The sequence below is a fragment of the Canis lupus genome, chromosome X (assembly GCF_048164855.1).
Source record: "Canis lupus baileyi chromosome X, mCanLup2.hap1, whole genome shotgun sequence".
Classification (NCBI taxonomy): domain Eukaryota; kingdom Metazoa; phylum Chordata; class Mammalia; order Carnivora; family Canidae; genus Canis; species Canis lupus.
In genome coordinates this window covers 48,489,258-48,511,931 of record NC_132876.1, presented here as the reverse complement: position 1 = coordinate 48,511,931, position 22,674 = coordinate 48,489,258, and the positions used below count along the sequence as shown (strand labels likewise).

The 22,674-nt window shown below is 38.3% G+C and overlaps 1 protein-coding gene across 9 annotated transcripts in view; it reads right to left on the bottom strand.

The window, feature by feature from the left end:
• Positions 1 to 22,674, bottom strand: part of ZMAT1 (zinc finger matrin-type 1) — a 56,254-nt gene that overhangs the window by 21,959 nt on the left and 11,621 nt on the right. For 3 of the 9 annotated variants that reach the window (XM_072817869.1, XM_072817870.1, XM_072817872.1), the window contains exon 1: positions 9,156 to 9,474. The exons of 1 other annotated variant lie outside the window; for it this stretch is intronic. In XM_072817869.1, the coding sequence (XP_072673970.1) occupies positions 9,156 to 9,435 (280 nt within the window). In that variant the 5' untranslated portion in view covers positions 9,436 to 9,474. Of the gene's footprint in view, positions 1 to 8,898; positions 9,038 to 9,155; positions 9,477 to 22,674 lie in introns of those variants that run through there. 5 more of the 9 variants (XM_072817874.1, XM_072817875.1, XM_072817876.1 and 2 more) reach the window with 3 other exon arrangements.

Here is a 22,674-nt window from a genome sequence, read left to right as displayed (position 1 = left end):
CACCTTGGGCTCCCTGCATGAAGCCTGATTCTCCCTCTGCTTATGTCTCTGCCTCTCTCTGTGTCTCTCATGAATAAATAAAAAATAAAATATTTTAAAAAATTCACATGCACAGTTTTTCAAAATCATACATGCTGAATTAAAAATCTCTGTGGGTGGTCCAATCCAACCACAAGTCATTCTGATAATCAACCATGTTGGGAATCACTGCCCTACAGGCTCAGATCCTTACACATAATGGCTGTCCAATATCTATTTGGAGACTTAAGCTGACTGATATACGGGTTTTGTCATCTACCATACTTATTATCAAGCTAACTGTGCTTTTGTTTAACCTGAAAAGATTTTTGAAAAAAAAAGGAAGGAAAAAAGTATTCCTTGGCACTATCTCAAAACTATATAAATCTCCAGAGTTGAAGCCTGAGAGTCTGTGTTGTTAAATAGGATCCCCAAGAGATCTCTTAAACAGCCTACCTAATGATCCTAGTTCAACCTTTCACAAAGGTAGTTCTTAACCCTGGCTGCACATTGAAGTCACTAGGTTATTTTTAAAACATGCCAATATCCTGACTCCACACCAGACCAGAATCTCTGGGAGTGGCTCCCCATCATAGTCTCTTGTTTGTTTTGTTCTTTAAAGTTTCCCAGGTGATTCAGTGAAGGTTGAGAAATCACTGCTAGGCAAATTTTCATGTGTTTTTGTTGAACTGAAATCTGTTTTCCTGGAGTAAGGGCTCTCAAACTTTAGTGTGCATCAGAATCACCTGGAAATCTTGTTAAAAGATTAACTGATTATTAGGTCTCATTCCCAGAACTTCTTATTCAGTAGTTCTTGAGTGGGGGACCAAGAACATACAGGGTTTTACAAGTTCCCTGGTGATACTGATGCATCATTGCTCAGGGACCAGACTATGACACCACACTGTCTTAGAGCTTCCACTGGTCCTAGTTCTATTCCTCAAAGTCATGGTAAATATAATCCCTCTTCTAAAATGGAAATCCTCAAATATTTTAAGAGAACCGTTACATCTGTATTCCTCCCCCCCCACACACACCTTAGCTTTTTTGTGAGTTGATCCCAATTTTGTCATGCAGCATGAATTCTAGTCCTCTCACTAATTTACCTAAATCCCTGCCATTCATAAAATATAAAATGAGCACAATCACCCTAATGGGGTCACAATTAACAACAGACTAGTAAAATGAGATCATCTCATTTTTCTTACTGTAGTAAAATGCATAATATAAAATTTACCACCTTAACCATTTTTAAGTGTACAGTTCAGTATTTATTGTTAAGTATATTCACCTCTTTGTTTTGAGTGTTTCTCTTCTATTAATATAGCCCAAGATAACTTTTTTTTTGGTGGGCACATCATACACTGACTAATGCTAGGCTAATTTCTGACTAAAAGACAAGCTTCGTTTTCACCTGGAGCTAGTTAAAGAATGCACTCCAGGACATAGTTATATAGATAGAAATTTTTATGGATCCTCCAAATACCCAATATACACTATATTTGTCTCATTTAAGTTTTCCTTTGTTAGATTCTACCAATAATTCTGGACTTTCAAGATCTTTTTAGATCCTGAATCTGTAGACAGGAGGCTTGTGGAAGCTAGCTTTTCACTGAGAACATTATACATGATGGAGTACTGTTTTTCAGAGGGCACTCCACACTGCCAAATTATCTTTAAACTGCATTTCCCTTAAATTTGACATGAATGTCAAATTTGACAATGATCTCTCCTTTCTAAAGGCAATACCTGAGGCTTGAAGAAGTCAAACAATTTGTTCAAAGTTACATAGTAAGTGTCTAAGTCTGCCCAAGATTTCTGAGAGCTAGTTCTTAAAAAGGCCAAAGTCTTGAATGAAAAACTTCTCTAGTTTTGGCATACATAAGAAATATGTCTGATTCACAAGAGATGCTAAAAAATGTTCCTTTAGACCCCAATCTACCCCCATCCTCACTATTTGAGACATGATTTTTGGACTCCCAGAAGTAAATGGCCTATAGCCAATTCTGAATGTGGCAGAGGAAATTGGTGATAGTGCAGATATTTTTCAGCCTCTCTCAGGCAGAAGATCTAGAGGGCAGGCCAACTTCAGGGAATAAATGTTAAATTACAGGTCATGTGAGCAAATAATGTTGGCTGTGAGAAAGATGGCTGGAATAGGAACTAATGTTTACTGTGGACTTACTATATGTCAGGAACTAAAATAAGTGTTTTCACAAAGAACTGGGGCTCTGGCACTGGTTCTGGTAGGAATGAATGGTTGAAGAAACTTGGCAATTTCTTTCTTCCTCTTTTTCCCTTTATACTCTCTTCACCTCTTTTCTCTTTATAAACTGGTTAGAATTTGAAATAATAAATAAACAAGTATTTTTATTGGTTGGTTGTTGAATATGGGCTTACACTGATTCTTAATTCCAAAAGCAGTAAAAGTAAAAAGCACTAGAATGAGAGACTGCATTAGCCTTTATCCTGCTATTAACTAGCTGTATGACTAAGAACATACCACAACCTTCCAGATTTCCATTTCTAAAGTTTCTTTTTGTACTTTACCATATATGGGTTGATAGTTATCAATAAGAAAAGGTTGTATTTTAGACAGAAATACATAGAGAAGCAAAGTTTTCATGGCGTACTTAGAGAAGGATCCAAATAACTTAGCTTCTTCCAAATAATAAGTCTATCAGAAAACACAAAAGTAGATTTGAAGTTTTAAGCAGCTATACAGCACAGACTTTAGGGCCTAAAAATTCAAAAGGTCCCCAAATTTCTTCCCCTACTCCTCTATTATTTGCATTTTATTATCTATGTCTAATTCGTAAAATTGGTTCTCTCCAAGGTATTTCTTTGCAAAACAATACACAGCATTTCTATTGATAAATATAATGCTTTAACCATTATAGCAAGTGTCAATAAATTTTTCCAGCAAATTAGGTATTATTTTGGTTATAATTTAGGTATAAGTGGCTCAGTTTTCTTTTCTGACAATGAATACCCCAAATTCATAGCAGATGGTCCTGAATCTTCCAATCTAATTTAGTTAGATGTTAGGAGAACTAGAGTTAAAAATAAAAGTAGATTACACATTAGAATATCAAATGACAAAATAATAAATGCTATGAAGTATGATTTCATCCCTCATCTGCAGCAAATAAAGTTCTTTGACATGGGAAGGTAAATATCTCCCAGTGAATCTTAGACATGTTGCTTTTATATTCCTAGCATAGTACTTCTCAACTGTTCTTCATCCTCTGGCATATCTGAATTTTATATGCCATCATAAACTTGTAAAAGATATATGGATAGGAGGGCAAGATTTTATACTCTGAATCAAAGCCCATTTTAGTGTAGTTTGATAGTGAGATCTTAGTGATACAATGGTATGCTTTCAAATATAGACTGGAATATACTATCCTTGAAACATACAGAAGTTTTTCATGCTGGTAACATTTTTTTGTGTGTTTTAACATAAAAAACAGCAATGGAAAACAAGAAAGTACTATCAAAAACTAGGTTAAAAATGGAAAGACACCTAAGGTGTTATGGCTTAAACTGATAGGATATGGAACAGATGAAACACAACTAATGCTTAATGCATGGTCCCACTTACATTCAGAGTATTAAGAAAGTAAAACTGCTTTGCAACGCTGTCCTCTGTGGTCACAATCAACAGTATACTTCCTCAGGTTGCCGACAGTTAACAAATTAAGCATAACGTTTAAACATGTTATTTTCCAGAAATCAGACACATCAGATAGTTCTTTAGATTGGAGAAATATAGTCATATGACAAAACTATGACCTACAGGTACAGAGTTCCAGTTTGGGACAATGAAAAATTTCTAGAGATGGATAGTGGTGAAGGCTGCCTAACAATGTGGATGTACTTAATGTCATTGAGTTGCACACTTAAAAATGCTTAAAATGGCAGTTTTATATTATGTATATTTGGCCACAATAAGAAATAAAATAAAATACTGAAAACGTTAAAATAAAAGACAAAAGCACCGTCTTCTACCTCAACCACAGCAAGAGGGGCAGTTCTCCTGCAGTCAACCCATCACTCAGAGGAAAAACACATGAACAAGTAATAAAACTTTGTTTTGCTATTGTAAGTGATCCTCCCTTATGTTATACATAATATATATAACAATTATAAGGGTTAATTAATTTTATAACAGTTATTTTATTTTTTATTTTTTTTAAAGATTTTAGATTTTTTAAAATTTTTATTTATTTATGATAGTCACACACAGAGAGAGAGAGAGAGAGGCAGAGACACAGGCAGAGGGAGAAGCAGGCTCCATGCACCCGGAGCCCGACGTGGGACTCGATCCCGGGTCTCCAGGATCGCGCCCTGGGCCAAAGGCAGGCGCCAAACCGCTGCGCCACCCAGGGATCCCATAAGAGTTATTTTAAATGAAAGAGTGGTTTTGTTAAAATTGTAAATGGGAACTGATAAGAGATTTCATGTATTTGGTACTCGTACAATTTGATTATATTTCCGTGTGGCTTTAGGCTTTGGTGAGAGAATCAACTAATTTTCTATTAATGAAAGTGTTTAGTCTATTTCCTTCCTATAGGAGTGTTTACATGACTTGTGAAAGCAAAGCTTTCATAATAATTTGGAATGGGGGAAAAACTATGACCCACAGCACTGGGCTGTAGGGAAAAAAAAAAGCTTTTGAGTTGATCAAACAGATTCAAATCCTCTCTCTACTTCTAACTATATACCCTTGAGCAAATTATTTAACGACTTTGAGCCAGTTTTTTCATCTAAAAAGTACAGAAATATGTCTTTCTCGGGATATGGTGACTATTAAATAAAACAAAAATTCTTTTAAAAAATGTTTTACACACATAATTACTTGATAAACTATGCTTGTTTACTAATTCAGTAGCTGAGATTTTACTTAATATTATAGTTAATAATTTCATTTCAGATCACAGTAATTTTAGAGATCATCTAATGTTTCTGAATCTTTAGCACTATTGTCACTTTGGGCCAGATAGTTCATTGTTGTGAGGGACTATTCTATGCATCGTAAAACATTTAGCAGCATCCCCAGCCTCTACCAACTAGAAGTTGGCAGCATTCCCCAATTGTGACAACCAAAAGTATCTCCAGACATTGACACATGTCCTTTTTGGGGCAAAATTGCTTCTAGTTTATAACTGATTTAGTCTAACATTCTCATTTCAAAATAAGGAAGCTAAAGCACAGAGCAGTCATAGGAAACAAAAGATTAGGGAAATTAAAATATATGATTTCAGATTCAGGTGGATTTGGACTATGAAAAGGTTCAGAAGCCTTAGGAGAGGCATTAGTAATAGTTGGATGTTCTTAAATAAGTGAAATAAAATATGAATACAAATAATGCACATTTTGTGGATTAAAATCCCATGTTTATATAAAAATATTTGATTCAGCTTGTTCGAGTATCTGCCTTCAATAATATAAAAAACAAAGAGAATTCACTTTCCAGAAACTCATTTTTTAGAGACCTTTGTTGGATTGTACCTATTCCAAATAGTTGATTATGCTAAAATAAAATACCATTAACTTTTGTATCCAAAAATGAAATTGAGTGTGAAATCCAAATTATCCTGTTTGAAACTTTCTTCTAATACTACTAGAAATACCAGACAATTTAGGATGACATAGATTTTTTGATAAAAAAAAAAAAACATTTATGGCTTGAGTCAGAAAAAAAAAAAACAATGAATCTATGCCTACAATTTGGTTCACTCTCACTAAGGAAATTCAAAACCATACAGGATCTGGGGTGCCTGGGTGGCTCAGTCAGTTAAGTATCCGAGTCTTGATTTTGGCTCAGGTTATGATCTTAGGGTCATGAGATCGAACTCTGTGTTGAGCTCTGCTCTGGGTGTGGAGTCTCCTTAAGATTCTCTCTCTTCTCTTTCCTCCACTCCCTGAAAGTTGCATGCACGCTCTCTAAATAAATAAACCACACAGGATCTCTGAGGAAAGGAATAGTATAACATCTCTTTAGTTCTAGTACAAGAACTTTCTCTGTTCACTCCAATTAAATGTTCTTTGGTTATCTTGATAAGAAGTTTAAGGTTATGCAAATTAGATGATTCTATATATAATATTATAAAGACAAAGGTAATTTCTAGGTAATTGCTATGCAAGTGGATTATTAACTAAATAAAAAAAAAACAGCATGTCCTCCAATCTAAAACAGAATCCACTTAATAATTTAACTTTCTTAAAAGGAAGAGGTAAATAAACAGGTGGGATGTGTTTTTGTTTTGATTTTTACTATGATTACATTGGAACATCAATACTGAGTGAAAATTCATTTTTGAGCCATTAAACACTTTTGAAACATGTTACTGGATGAAATATGAAGCATCCTACAAAATCTCATGACTCCTCTTACCATGAATTCTGGGTAGGTATGTGTTTTGTCATATGTCCATTTACTTGGCATTTTTTTTTGTTTGTTGTTTTGTTTTGAAGTTTATTACCCAATTTCCCATTTGTAACCTCAAAAGCTTCTAATATCCCCAGCTTGGCTATTTCTAATCTCCACTGACATTTGCTCACTACCAACCCCAAGAAAGATGCTGGCTATAGTTGAAAATAGATCAGCAAATGCTTTATCAAACCACTTTTAATGGTCCTATCTGGAGTGGACTTGTAGTAACTGGAATCTTGACAATTCTTTGTCACCGTTTAGATCAATTTCCTAACTTGGGCTTAAAAAATAAACAGGCAAAAGATACTGGCACACCATCAAGTGACATTTTTCACTCTTCTTTATCCACTATCATATAACTGCCAACCATTTATAGTATTTATAAATATCTAAAAAAATTTGAGACCTAATAATGTTTTGGACAGTGTACTATATCATATATTTATCTTTTGTTAAGTGGAAAGGTAAGAAAGTTTTGGTTTGGAGTGAACAGTTAATGAAGGTTATTTACCTAAAATGACATGGTAGGAAATAATTTTTAGGTAGCAATTATATTTGTTTTTTCATATCCTAGTAAATGATCTCAACACTAACAACACAGATTTCATTACTCACTGAATGTCAAGTGAAAACTATGGTCAAAGTTTCTCATGGCTTATGAATTACTGCTCTAATGCACAGCCATGGAAATGCCTGGAGAGTATCAATGCAGAACTACAAAATCATGGTTCATACTTTCAGATCTGAAATCAACCTTGGAGTCTGGCTGGTCCAATACTTCTATTTCAGAAATGTCAAAACCCAAATCTAGGAAGTCTATCATCTGTTCAGGGTTACAAAATCTAGTAGATAAACAACAGAACCTAGGTTCACTGCACCAGACTCTTATGCTGCAGCCCTCTTCATTTTGCCAGCTAAAAATAATGTATACAGGGTATTGCTGCTACATTATGAATTTATATCTCTTAAAGCCATTAATACCTATGTAAATTCAAAGATACTATAACCAAGACAGTCCCAGAGACAGGCAAAAAGCCATTTATTTGTTCCATGAGATACTGGTCCTAAACCTTACTGTGAAAAGTCCATGACAGCCAGATTGAATCGTGATCTTGACCACTTTTAAAAACTGTTCTCTCCTTCTTTATAGTCATACATAGTTTGGTATAAAAACAAAAAAAAATCCAGATTTCATATTTTCACCCTCAAACAACTGTACAAATCCAGGATGACTAAAGACACTATAGTCTTTCAAAGGCTGCCTTTAAAAAAAAAAAAAACAAAAAACAAAAAAAACAAAGGCTGCCTTTAGTAAGAGAGTTAATAAAAAAAAAAAGACATCACCATATCACCGTGTATTTCTAACTTCCATACTTAGTAAGTGGCATTTATGTAATGTGTCTATGACAAATACTGTAAAGGATTTTTTTTTTACTGCTTTGCCATTCCTCCAAAGTGAAAGGTGTGAAAGGCTATGAAATAGCACACAGGAATGTACCATTTAAGAATGTGAAGAGAAAAACATTTTTATGGGGTAATTTTAATGGGATGTCCTCCTAAGAAAAAGGAACTTAAATTGTTCTACTCCATTTTGGTGTTCACGTCTTTCAGTTGGGAGGCAAGTTAGCAACATGAGGTAACACACAAATACTGGAAATTATGAAATTTACGATGGCAAAATGCTTTACCTAAATCTTCTATAGTGGACTCGGCCTCAACAATCTAAGAATAAGAAGCATTTCCAAACACTGCTTTAAAACACATTTCAATGGCAAATTTTACAGTTTGCTATTAGTAGGCTGTTTACCAGTATATAGTATTTCGTGTGAACTAGATACCACTTATTACTGAAATAGTTAAGAAATCTTTTTTATGTTAGGAGTAGTATGTGTTGGTAGGTACAACAGCACTTACTAAAATCAAAACCATCTCACTGATGGGCCCCTAAACTTTGCTCTATAAGGTCACACCCTCAAATAGCCAAAGAAAACTCTCCAAAGTGATTTCTGAAATCTGTGCTTCTACCACACTCTCTTCCTTTATTTTCTTAGTACAACCCCCTCCGCCAGACCCTATGATCCTACAATCTAACAGCTCCTACTTTAAAGCTCAAGTATACACTCTAACCTCCCCAATTTCCTAACCTCCTCTCTCTTTAAATATCCCACAGCAAGTTTCCACTGCAGGATGCTGAATTTCACCAAAGGGGGTTTGCTCCCTTTTACTTATTTCTTCGGCCTTTCTCTTCTATCTCTGCCCCCGTTCTGCATCAGTCCCCCTTCCCTTTTCCTGACCCTCCAGTTTCACACCATTTCTACCTTAAGTCCTCTCTTTTTATCAAATCACACCTCAGCTTCGTAGACCATACTAAGGCACCCTGGCTGGGAGAGAAACTATGTGGTATTTTTCTTCCCTTCAAATTCCTGCCGTGTGAATACCTGCAGCTCCTTTTCCTGGGGACCACCGCCAACCTTGAGAGTGGGGGAAGAAGTAGGGAAGCCCCTCTCTGCTTCAGTCCATCTTGCACACTCGGGGCTACTACGGCAGGGCGGGGCGGGGCGATCTTGGCCTTTACTGCGCCACAGCAGGTGGGGGGTGGGGCGGTGGCGAACCGCGCCCAGTCCGATCTCGGACGGGCTGAAGAGAGGCAGCGAAGGAGATGGGGCCGCCCCCACACCCCGGGACGGGAACTCACCTTCTCTGAGGCGAGGGCGGGTGTCTACTTTAAAACTACTGCCCCCCCTCCCCGCCGCCGCCATAGTGGAGCCGCCAAAGCCGCCGCCGCCGTCGCCACAGCCACCGGCAGGCGGGAAGGCAGGGGTGGAGGTGGCGGAGGAGGCAGGCACAATCACTGCCGCCGCCACCGCCGCCGCCGCGCAGGCGGTGTAGGAGGAGGAGGAGGCGGCAGAGACGGTAGCTTCCTGAGGGGAAGACTCCGCCGCCAGCGGTGTGACTGTGCTCGGCGCCGCCGCCATCGCAGCGAGGCGCGGACAATTGCACTTGCGCCTCGCTCCCGTTAAGCTCTTTTAGCCCCGCCTCCAGCTTAGCCCCGCCCCCTTCGCCCCTCTCTTCCACGCTTCAGCTCGAGCCTCGTTCTCGCTCCTTCTCCCCACCAATAGGAACGCTCTAGACCCACGGGCTGCCCCTCCCCCTTCCTCCACTGCTTGACGTCACCCGCTTCCCTTTGGAGGGGAAGCGATGATGGCCAAGGGCAAAGGGCAAAAAGCGCGGGATGTAACAGCACGTGGGACTCACACTGTGAGGCCTCTTCCCTTGGAGGAGCTGATCTGAAACCAATTTAAGGGTAAAGAAAATGTTAGAAAACCAGTTGATTCCCACTTCCAAAATATCTCTTTCTTGTAGCCCTCAGTACAGAGGAGATAAATAAGCGAATATTTGGTGAATACTTGGTCATTTGCATCGTGGGGCCGTAAACGACTACTTATCTATCCATCTACCCATTTAAATTATGGTAAAAACCTGTGAATCTGGTACCCAACCAAAGAACTAGGATATTACTGATATTTTAAGACTTCTCAATATTTTCCCCAACTGCCTTCCTGCGTCCCAAAGGAACCAATATCTTGATTTATATTTATTATTTCCATTCTCTTTTTACACATATTCTTATACATGTATGCCTAAACAGTGTTTTTTACTTTTGTTTTCAAATTTCACAACATTTTGTATCTTATTCTAGGTAGCATTTTGGGACATTTTTCTTTTGCTAAACATTTTGTTTCTAATATTCCTCTATGTAGCTGTAGTTCATTCACTAAAAAAAAAAGATTTTATTTATCTGTTTGATACAGACAGACCATGAGGAGGGAGAGGGCGGTGGGAGGAGCAGACTCCCTGCCGAGTGGGGCTTGATCCCAGGACCTTGGGATTATGACCTGAGCTGAAGGCAGATGCTTAATCAGCTGAGCCACCCAGGTGCACTACTTCATTCACTTTTAATGCTGTACAATATCACATCCGTTTCCCTGATGATGGATATGTGTCCTGGTGGAACTGTGCAAAATTTGCTTTTGGGCATGCTCTCCTTTTCAGTCTCCCATCCATTGCCCTGTTTCAAGGCGTCATCTCTTGTCAGAACTATGGCCTCTGTCCTACTGGTCTCCTTTCCTCTGATCTCAATCCCTTTTAGTGCCCCCACCTCACCACTTATTTTATGGTTTAGCTATATTAAATTAATTACAGATTACTATGAAGACTGTCATTTCATTATGCAATGTTAGTATATGTTGTTCCCTCTTCCTGAAATGCCCTTTTCCCCACATTAGGCACCTGTCTAATGAGCCCTCATACAACCTTTGAAACCCAGATAATACATCTCTTCCTCCAGTAACCTGTTCTGTCCTACTTAGCCTTAATTCCACCCTCCACTGTGCTGCCCCTACATCTCATGCATATTTGTATTGTTTGCCTTCCTTCTCCATAGCCTGGGATCATCTTGATAACAAAAGACACTTTGTTTTGTTTTTGAATTCTTGTGCTCTAGCACAGTAAAATTCTGGGACCAAGGTCATAAACCGGTGGTTTCTAGGGCTAGGTCCCTAAGTCCCTAGGTCTGGCTCACAGATATCTTTTGTTTAACTCTAAAATTGTTTATTTACTTCCTTGTCAATATTTGAAAGGATCATTTCATCCCAAGAAAAAGTGTCTTAAAAACATTTGAAAATTTGGCAGTTTGGGCTATGCATTCCTAACTAGAAACAACTGGTTGTTTCTGGAGACTTGAGACATTCGGCTCTCAGGAACATGTCTTTGTTGTTTTGTGTTTCAGCAATTTCCCCAAGATTACCTGAGGTGTTGGATGGTTTCCGTAATTTTCTATCCTGTTCTTCTGAAAGTATTGCAATATTTACTCACCAAAGGAATTACTGGATAGATCACACACAAGAAATATTCCACTGAAATACCAATGGGAGGGATCCCTGGGTGGCTCAGCGGTTTAGCGCCTGCCTTTGGCTCAGGGCACGATCCTGGAGTCCCGGGATTGAGTCCCACGTTGGGCTCCCTGCATGGAGCCTGCTTCTTCCTCTGCCTGTGTCTCTGCCTGTGTCTCTGCCTCTCACTCGCTCTCTGTGTCTCTCATGAATAAATAAATAAATAATCTTAAAAAAATACCAATGGGACAAGGTAAGCATAGTGAGGGAATGCAATTTTATCCCTTCCGATATTGTGTGAGGTGGGAGGAAATCCCTCAGAAACATTGCTTCTCAAACTATGAATCACTATCCACTTGTATAAGAAGTATTCAATCAGAATCTTTGAGGAAGTGTGCATCATTTAGGATTTAGTCAGCAAAAGAGAAAGAGAAACTGGTATTTTAAACAGAAAACATTTAATAAAGGAAATCTGGTATGTTAAAAAAGTCATCAGAAGTGTTAGAGGAATAAAACTCAGAGGACTTTTTCAGATATTGTCAGCTAGCACTTGAAAGCCTTTCTACCCCATTCTATGCACTCGCCTGTGTTGCAGAAATTTGAAGCCTATGAATTACATTTCTCAGATTTCTTGGCCAATAGGATTCTGAATATAGTTCAGGTCCTATCAATAATATACATTTGTATGACATTTTAAAATGGAATGGGGAGAAAGGCATTCTTTATACGAATTCCAAAAGATATAAAACATGATTTTTTGTGGTGGCTTTAGCATTCTTCCACAAATCTTGCACCCAAAGGCTCTGGAGGACATACAAGATTAACAGTGGTTTTCTGCAGTCCCCTGGCCTCTGTGTGATAGTTATAATTTCCTATCTTTGGACTATAGCATTCAATAAATATTTATTAAGTTTTTATTATTATTCTAGTTAGTTATCATATGGTGTTATATTAGTTTTAGGTGTACAATATAGTGATTCAACAATTCCATACATCACTCTGTGCTCATCCCAAGAAGTGTACTCCTTAATCCCCATCACCTATTTACCCATCCCCCTACCATCAATTTCTTCTCTATAGTTAAGAGTCTTTTTCTTCATTTGCATCTCTCTCTCTCTCTCTCTCTCTCTCTCTCTCATTTTTTCCCTTTGCTTGTTTTGTGTCTTAAATTCCACATATGAGTGAAATCGTATGGTATCTGTCTTTTTCTGACTGACTTATTTTGCTTAGGATGATACTCTCTAGCTCCATCCATGTCACTGCAAGTGGCAAGCTTTCATTATTTTTTTTTAATTTTTATTTATTTATGAGAGAGAGAGAGAGAGAGAGAGAGGCAGAGACACAGGCAGAGGGAGAAGCAGGCTCCATGCACCGGGAGCCCGACGTGGGATTCGATCCCGGGTCTCCAGGATCGTGCCCTGGGCCAAAGGCAGGCGCCAAACCGCTGCGCCACCCAGGGATCCCGCTTTAATTATTTTTTATGGCCAAATAGTATTCATATATATGTACACACACACATATATATCATATGCTTTATCCATTCATCTATCAACGGACACTTTGGATCCTTCCATATTTGGCTATTGTAAATAATGCTGCTATAAACATAGGGGTGCATGTATCCCTTTAAATTAGTGTTCTTGTGTACTTTGGGCAAATACACAGTAGTGCAATTGCTGTATCATAAGATAGTTATATTTTTATTTTCTGGGGGAACCTCCATACTGTTTTCCCCAGTGTCTGCACCAGTTTGCATTCCCCACAACAGTGCGCCAACAAATATTTATTAAATTATGAAATTAATTCTGCCTTCTTAAGCTCCATGAAAAATTATGTGCCTGCTGTTCAATCAAACAGTAAAAAGGGGAGAGGATAATGCATGAAATAAAAGAAAGTAGTTAATTTTCTCTGCATTCCCTAGCTCCATTTGGTGATGTTCTAAAAAAATGCCATCAAATCTCAGTCATACATTATGACAATGAGCACATACTTTCCTGTCTTCCTTTTATACTTAACATTGCTCTCTAGGACAGTAATGCTACTAAGTGAATGCCAAAATAATTTCTTTCAAAGGAGAGGGAAAGTAGGATAACAACAGACTAAAGCCTGCCATGGGCTAGATGTTTTGCATAATTTTTGTCTTCTCACGACAGTGATGTTATATTAGGCTCATTAATCCCATTTAAAGAATGTAAACTGAATCTTGTTGATGTAATTAAATATTCCATGGCTTTTAGCTTAGTGATTGAAATGGTCTGTGTACATCACTGGACTACGGGGAGGACACTGTATTGCCTCAACTAAGCTTTAACTACCAACTCCCCAAATCATAGAAAGAAAATGCAGGTAGGGGTATGTGGAAAAGGTCTAAGGTGGAGGTCAGAGATACCAAAAAGAAATAAGGTAATATATCTTTGCATATTTGAGAAATCAGTAAAAGAAAAAAAAGTATAGCAGTGCTCCTTTCACTATTTTTACAGTGAAACATGATATGCTTTGTGTGAAATATTATGGGGAAATTAAAAATTTAGTATCACCAAACATGATACACTTAATTTTTTTTAATTTTTATTTATTTATGATAGTTACACACACAGAGAGAGAGGCAGAGACACAGGCAGAGGGAGAAGCAGGCTCCATGCACCGGGAGCCCGACGTGGGATTCAATCCCGGGTCTCCAGGATCGCGCCCTGGGCCAAAGGCAGGTGCTAAACCGCTGCGCCACCCAGGGTTCCCACATGATACACTTAAAACCATCAGAAAATGAAAGAAATAATTAAAACATAATTTAATGGCATATAAGTAATATAACTGACATAAAAATTGACCTGCTTAAATAGAACAGTGATGTTCAATTTTTAAAAAGATTTTATTTATTTATTCATGAGAGACACAGACAGAGAGAGAGGCAGAGACACAGGCAGAGAGAGAAGCAGGCTCCATGCAGGGAGCCCAACGTGGGACTCAACCCCGGGTCTCCAGGATCACACCCTGGGCCGAAGGCAGGCGCTAAACCATTGAGCCACCCAGGCGCCCCGCGATGTTCAATTTTATTAACAAATAAATCAAAGGCAAAAAACAATGGCAATCAAGCATCCAAAGTTGTTCAACAACACTTAAATTAAGGGCAAATAGACAGGTTGAGATATACAAATAAAAAATACATAACACAGTACATATAATGTTACTTAATTTTATTAATCTTTTTAAAAGATTTATTTATTTATTTATTTATTTATTTATTTATTTATTTATTTATTTATTTATTTGAAAGAGTGAGAGAGCGCACATACCAGTTGGGGGAAGGGCAGAGAGGCAAGGAGAGAGAGAGAGAAAGAGGAGACTCTCCTCTGAGTGCCAAGCCTGATGCAGGGCTCCACGTTATGACTTTGAGATCATGACTTAAGCCAAAACCGAGAGTCAGATGCTTAACTAACTGAGCAACCCAGGGGCCCCTAATGTTGCTTCGTTTTAAATAAAAATATTTAGGGATCCCTGGGTGGCTCAGCGGTTTGGCGCCTGCCTTTGGCCCAGGGTGTGATCCTCCCAGGATTGAGTCCCACATCGGGCTCCCTGCATGGAGCCTGCTTCTCCCTCTGCCTGTGTCTCTGCACCCCCGCCCCCCCCCCGTGTGTATCATGAATAAATAAATAAATAAATGATCTTTAAAAAATAAATAAAAATATTTTCATGTGAACATATAGCATTTGAATTATATACAAACACACAAAGTATATCTGGAGAATATATAAAAAGTAATAAGAGTAGAGAGCATATGGCAAATCAAGGTTATGATGAAAATATTAAATAATTCTTATGTTTCTCCATTATTTAAGCAGTAATAATTATAGATAAAACTATGATAGCATAGGATGTATCTGATTGGGAATTGATGTTATGGAAGTATATTATTATTGACATTAAAAGTTACCAAACATATATATATGAAAAGGAGATTATATAAAACTTTTACAGAAAGCATATCTGTGTATGACTAATATATTTGTCCTAGTATATACCTTCATATAAATTCTCTTGTTCTTTTCTCCCCACCTCCATCACACACACACACACACACACACACACACACACACACAAGTTTCTTGTTAGTTTTGAGAGGCCCTGAAAGGAACATCCTAGATGTGATTTAAAATCCAGACCTCTGCCAAAATCACTCTTAATGATTTATATGCTACATAAATACTAGAAAGTTCTGGAAAGTTCTCACTACTTAAGAACTATAGGGAAGTGTATTCCATAATGTAAGTTTGTTGTCTATGAGTGGTTAAGGGGAGAATCCATTTAGATATTTGTTGTTTAATCAACCAATGGAGTTTGGAGTCATGCAATGGTTTCAACACCTCATTTAATCTTGTTTCGTGTGCTCTCCTGACCTCTGATTTTTTAAATTTTGTGCTGTCCATTCTCTTTACATCACCATGCAGGTCTTGCTTTAAGAAACATCAGCTTAGGTTTCATCTAGAGTTGTTCTTTCAGCTAGAGACTGTTCTCTGCATTCAAGTGACAATGAAGTTAAATACATGTAATTGCACAAGTCATAGTGTGCATTAGAAGATTTTTAAGTTTTAGAACTAATTTTACCACCCAGCTAATAATTCTAATAATTATCTTCTGGACGTAAAGAATGTAAGAATAAATGGCACTGTGGCCATTTTTTATTGCTACAGAATGTTACTTCACATAGGCATTAAAAAAAACTTAGCATGATTATAGAACATAAGATTTTATGCTATAAGAAGGGTCTGAGAATTTAATTTGATATCTGGGATGTATGTGTGTATGGGTGTGTATATGGATGTGTGTGTGTGTGTGTGTGTACTGAGTAAACCAGATCTAGAGGTTTTTTGTTTTTAAAATTTTATTTATTTATCCATGAGAGACACACACACACAGAGGTAGACACATAGGCAGAGGGTGAAGCAGGCTCCCTGCAAGAAGCCCAATGGAGGACTTGATCCCAGACTCCGGAATCACGCCCTGAGCCAAAGGCAGACACTCAACCACTGAGCCACCCAGGCATCCCAAGATTTTTTTTTAAGATTTTATTAACTTGAGAGAGAGAATGAGCAAGGGAGGGTCAGAGGGAAAGGGAGAGAGAAAATTGCAAGAAGACTCCCTGTTGAGCACAGAGCCTGACATGGCGCTTGACCTCGCAACCCTGAGATCATGACCCTAGCTGAAACCAAGAATTGGACACTTAACTGACTGAGCCACCCAGGTGCCCCCAGATCCAGGTTTTTTAATTCCTTTCAATACATTCACCAAAATCTTTTCTTCAGGAAATATTTTCTGTAAAATAGCTCCATTGTACCATCCTGGTCTCCACAGCAGCTGTGCATTCTCTACTGGGGGAGGATCAGTGCACACAGCTTGTAGCATCATGCACCCACCTGCCGACCTGCCCACCTGAGCTTGCTTTGTGGAGTGGCCTCCGCTGGCCCAGTTCTTCCTGATGGCTATGTATTTCCTGTGGAGAAGGACCAGAGCCACCTAGTTAAAAGTGCAGGTCCTACCCACTCTTTCAAAAGTGAGAGACATACCTGACTTTTTGAACACAGAAAAACAGACACAGAGAGTTAGGCAAACTGAGGAAACAGGAGACTATGTCACAAATGAAAGAATAGGACAAAACCACAGCCAAAGACGTAAGCAAACTGGACATAATATGTAACATACCTGGTAGAGAATTTAAAATAATATGAAGATACTCACTGGACTTGAGAAAAAAGTGGAAGATGATAGTGAGATCCATAACAAAAAGATTAAAAAGAAACAATTAGAGATGAAGAGCACAATAAATTAAATTAAAAAATACACTGGATGGAATAAATAGCAAGGTAGAAGAAGCAGAGGAATATTAAAGGGGATGCTTTTGAAAGGAAAGGAAAGACCATAAGTGAGAGTATGAACAGTAGGAAACACAAAAGCAATAAAAATGAGTATTCCTGAAAAATAAGTTAAAAATTCATAAAATAAAAGATTCTAAAATATGGAACTATACAAATAAAATGTAAGAGGGGGCAGGAGTAAATAATGGATTTGAATTAAGCAATCATCAACTTAATATAGACTACTATATGCAGAACATGCTATATAGAAACTTAATGGTAATCACAAATCAAAAAACATTGTTATGCAAAGAATAAAGAAAAAAGAACACAAGTATATCATTAAGAAAATCATCAAACCGTGAAAGAGAAGGATCATAGAACAACTATAAAAATAAACACAAAACAAGTAACAAAGTGACAAGAAATACATATCTATCAATAATTATTTTGTTTTTTTTTTTCATTTTTTTTAATTGGTGTTCAATTTACTAACATACAGAATAATACCCAGTGCCCGTCACCCATTCACTCCCACCCCCCGCCCTCCTCCCCTTCCACCACCCTAGTTCGTTTCCCAGAGTTAGCAGTCTTTACGTTCTGTCTCCCTTTCTGATATTTCCCACACATTTCTTCTCCCTTCCCTTATTTTCCCTTTCACTATTATTTATATTCCCCAAATGAATGAGAACATATAATGTTTGTCCTTCTCCGACTGACTTACTTCACTGAGCATAATACCCTCCAGTTCCATCCACGTTGAAGCAAATGGTGGGTATTTGTCATTTCTAATAGCTGAGTAATATTCCATTGTATACATAAACCACATCTTCTTTATCCATTCATCTTTCGTTGGACACCGAGGCTCCTTCCACAGTTTGGCTATAGTGGCCATTGCTGCTAGAAACATCGGGGTGCAGGTGTCCCGGCGTTTCATTGCATTTGTATCTTTGGGGTAAATCCCCAACAGTGCAATTGCTGGGTCGTAGGGCAGGTATATTTTTAACTGTTTGAGGAACCTCCACACAGTTTTCCAGAGTGGCTGCACCAGTTCACATTCCCACCAACAGTGTAAGAGGGTTCCCTTTTCTCCGCATCCTCTCCAACATTTGTTGTTTCCTGCCTTGTTAATTTTCCCCATTCTCACTGGTGTGAGGTGGTATCTCATTGTAGTTTTGATTTGTATTTCCCTGATGGCAAGTGATGCAGAGCATTTTCTCATATGCATGTTGGCCATGTCTATGTCTTCCTCTGTGAGATTTCTGTTCATGTCTTTTGCCCATTTCATGATTGGATTGTTTGTTTCTTTGGTGTTGAGTTTAATAAGTTCTTTATAGATCTTGGAAACTAGCCCTTTATCTGATATGTCATTTGCAAATATCTTCTCCCATTCTGTAGGTTGTCTTTGAGTTTTGTTGACTGTATCCTTTGCTGTGCAAAAGCTTCTTATCTTGATGAAGTCCCAATAGTTCATTTTTGCTTTTGTTTCTTTTGCCTTCGTGGATGTATCTTGCAAGAAGTTACTATGGCCGAGTTCAAAAAGGGTGTTGCCTGTGATCTTCTCTAGGATTTTGATGGAATCTTGTCTCACATTTAGATCTTTCATCCATTTTGAGTTTATCTTTGTGTATGGTGAAAGAGAGTGGTCTAGTTTCATTCTTCTGCATGTGGATGTCCAATTTTCCCAGCACCATTTATTGAAGAGACTGTCTTTCTTCCAATGGATAGTCTTTCCTCCTTTATCGAATATTAGTTGCCCATAAAGTTCAGGGTCCACTTCTGGATTCTCTATTCTGTTCCACTGATCTATGTGTCTGTTTTTGTGCCAGTACCACACTGTCTTGATGACCACAGCTTTGTAGTACAACCTGAAATCTGGCATTGTGATGCCCCCAGATATGGTTTTCTTTTTTAAGATTCCCCTGGCTATTCGGGGTCTTTTCTGATTCCACACAAATCTTAAAATAATTTGTTCTAACTCTCTGAAGAAAGTCCATGGTATTTTGATAGGGATTGCATTAAATGTGTATATTGCCCTGGGTAACATTGACATTTTCACAATATTAATTCTGCCAATCCATGAGCATGGAATATTTTTCCATCTCTTTGTGTCTTCCTCAATTTCTTTCAGAAGTGTTCTATAGTTTTGAGGGTATAGATCCTTTACATCTTTGGTGAGGTTTATTCCTAGGTATCTTATGCTTTTGGGTGCAATTGTAAATGGGATTGACTCCTTAATTTCTCTTTCTTCAGTCTCATTGTTAGTGTATAGAAATGCCACTGACTTCTGGGCATTGATTTTGTATCCTGCCACGCTACCGAATTGCTGTATGAGTTCTAGCAATCTTGGGGTGGAGACTTTTGGGTTTTCTATGTAGAGTATCATGTCATCGGCGAAGAGAGAGAGTTTGACTTCTTCTTTGCCAATTTGAATGCCTTTAATGTCTTTTTGTTGTCTGATTGCTGAGGCTAGGACTTCCAGTACTATGTTGAATAGCAGTGGTGAGAGTGGACATCCCTGTCTTGTTCCTGATCTTAGGGGAAAGGCTCCCAGAGCTTCCCCATTGAGAATGATATTTGCTGTGGGCTTTTCATAGATGGCTTTTAAGATGTCGAGGAATGTTCCCTCTATCCCTACACTCTGAAGAGTTTTAATCAGGAATGGATGCTGTATTTTGTCAAATGCTTTCTCTGCATCCAATGAGAGGATCATATGGTTCTTGGTTTTTCTCTTGCTGATATGATGAATCACATTGATTGTTTTACGGGTGTTGAACCAGCCTTGTGTCCCAGGGATAAATCCTACTTGGTCATGGTGAATAATTTTCTTAATGTACTGTTGGATCCTATTGGCCAGTATCTTGTTGAGAATTTTTGCATCCATGTTCATCAGGGATATTGGTCTGTAATTCTCCTTTTTGGCGGGGTCTTTGTTTGGCTTTGGAATTAAGGTGATGCTGGCCTCATAGAACGAATTTGGAAGTACTCCATCTCTTTCTATCTTTCCAAACAGCTTTAGGAGAATAGGTATGGTTTCTTCTTTAAACGTTTGATAAAATTCCCCTGGGAAGCCATCTGGCCCTGGACTCTTGTGTCTTCGGAGGTTTTTGATGACTGCTTCAATTTCCTCCCTGGTTATTGGCCTGTTCAGGTTTTCTATTTCTTCCTGTTCCAGTTTTGGTAGTTTGTGGCTTTCCAGGAATGCGTCCATTTCTTCTAGATTGCCTAATTTATTGGCGTATAGCTGTTCATAATATGTTTTTAAAATCGTTTGTATTTCCTTGGTGTTGGTAGTGATCTCTCCTTTCTCATTCATGATTTTATTAATTTGAGTCTTCTCTCTCTTCTTTTTAATAAGGCTGGCTAATGGTTTATCTATCTTATTAATTCTTTCAAAGAACCAACTCCTGGTTCTGTTGATCTGTTCCACAGTTCTTCTGGTCTCGATTTCGTTGAGTTCTGCTCGAATCTTTATTAACTCCCTTCTTCTCTTGGGTGTAGGATCTATTTGCTGTTTTTTCTCTAGCTCCTTTATGTGTAAGGTTAGCTTTTGTATTTGAGTTCTTTCCAGTTTTTGAATGGATGCTTGTATTGCGATGTATTTCCCCCTTAGGACTGCTTTTGCTGCATCCCAAAGATTTTGAACGGTTGTATCTTCATTCTCATTAGTTTCCATGAATCTTTTTAATTCTTCCTTAATTTCCTGGTTGACCCTTTTATCTTTTAGCAGGATGGTCCTTAACCTCCATGTGTTTGAGGTCCTTCCAAACTTCTTGTTGTGATTTAGTTCTAATTTCAAGGCATTATGGTCCGAGAATATGCAGGGGACAATCCCAATCTTTTGGTATCGGTTCAGACCCGATTTGTGACCCAATATGTGGTCTATTCTGGAGAAAGTTCCATGTGCGCTTGAGAAGAATGTGTATTCAGTTGAGTTTGGATGTAAAGTTCTGTAGATATCTGTGAAATCCATCTGGTCCAGTGTATCATTTAAAGCTCTCGTTTCTTTGGAGATGTTTTGCTTAGAAGACCTATCGAGTATAGAAAGAGCTAGATTGAAGTCACCAAGTATAAGTGTATTATTATCTAAGTATTTCTTCACTTTGGTTAATAATTGATTTATATATTTGGCAGCTCCCACATTCGGAGCATATATATTGAGGATTGTTAAGTCCTCTTGTTGAATAGATCCTTTAAGTATGATATAGTGTCCCTCTTCATCTCTCACTACAGTCTTTGGGGTAAATTTTAGTTTATCTGATATAAGGATGGCTACCCCTGCTTTCTTTTGAGGACCATTCGAATGGTAAATGGTTCTCCAACCTTTTATTTTCAGGCTGTAGGTGTCCTTCTGTCTAAAATGAGTCTCTTGTAGACAGCAAATAGATGGGTCCTGCTTTTTTATCCAGTCTGAAACCCTGCGCCTTTTGATGGGGTCATTAAGCCCGTTCACATTCAGAGTTACTATTGAGAGATATGAGTTTAGTGTCATCATGATATCTATTCAGTCTTTGTTTTTGTGGACTGTTCCACTGAACTTCTTCTTAAAGGGGAATTTTAAGAGGCCCCCTTAAAATTTCTTTTTTTTTTTTTTTTTTTTTAACACACATGCACACAAGCATAACACATTTATTTTTTTTTTTTTTTGGTGTTCAGTTTACTAACGTACAGAATAATACCCAGTGCCCGTCACCCATTCACTCCCACCCCCCGCCCTCCTCCCCTTCTACCACCCCTAGTTCGTTTCCCAGAGTTAGCAGTCTTTACGTTCTGTCTCCCTTTCTGATATTTCCCACACATTTCTTCTCCCTTCCCTTATTTTCCCTTTCACTATTATTTATATTCCCCAAATGAATGAGAACATATAATGTTTGTCCTTCTCCGACTGACTTACTTCACTCAGCATAATACCCTCCAGTTCCATCCACGTTGAAGCAAATGGTGGGTATTTGTCATTTCTAATAGCTGAGTAATATTCCATTGTATACATAAACCACATCTTCTTTATCCATTCATCTTTCGTTGGACACCGAGGCTCCTTCCACAGTTTGGCTATAGTGGCCATTGCTGCTAGAAACATCGGGGTGCAGGTGTCCCGGCGTTTCATTGCATTTGTATCTTTGGGGTAAATCCCCAACAGTGCAATTGCTGGGTCGTAGGGCAGGTCTATTTTTAACTCCTTTAGGAACCTCCACACCGTTTTCCAGAGTGGCTGCACCAGTTCACATTCCCACCAACAGTGTAAGAGGGTTCCCTTTTCTCCGCATCCTCTCCAACATTTGTTGTTTCCTGCCTTGTTAATTTTCCCCATTCTCACTGGTGTGAGGTGGTATCTCATTGTAGTTTTGATTTGTATTTCCCTGATGGCAAGTGATGCAGAGCATTTTCTCATATGCATGTTGGCCATGTCTATGTCTTCCTCTGTGAGATTTCTGTTCATGTCTTTTGCCCATTTCATGATTGGATTGTTTGT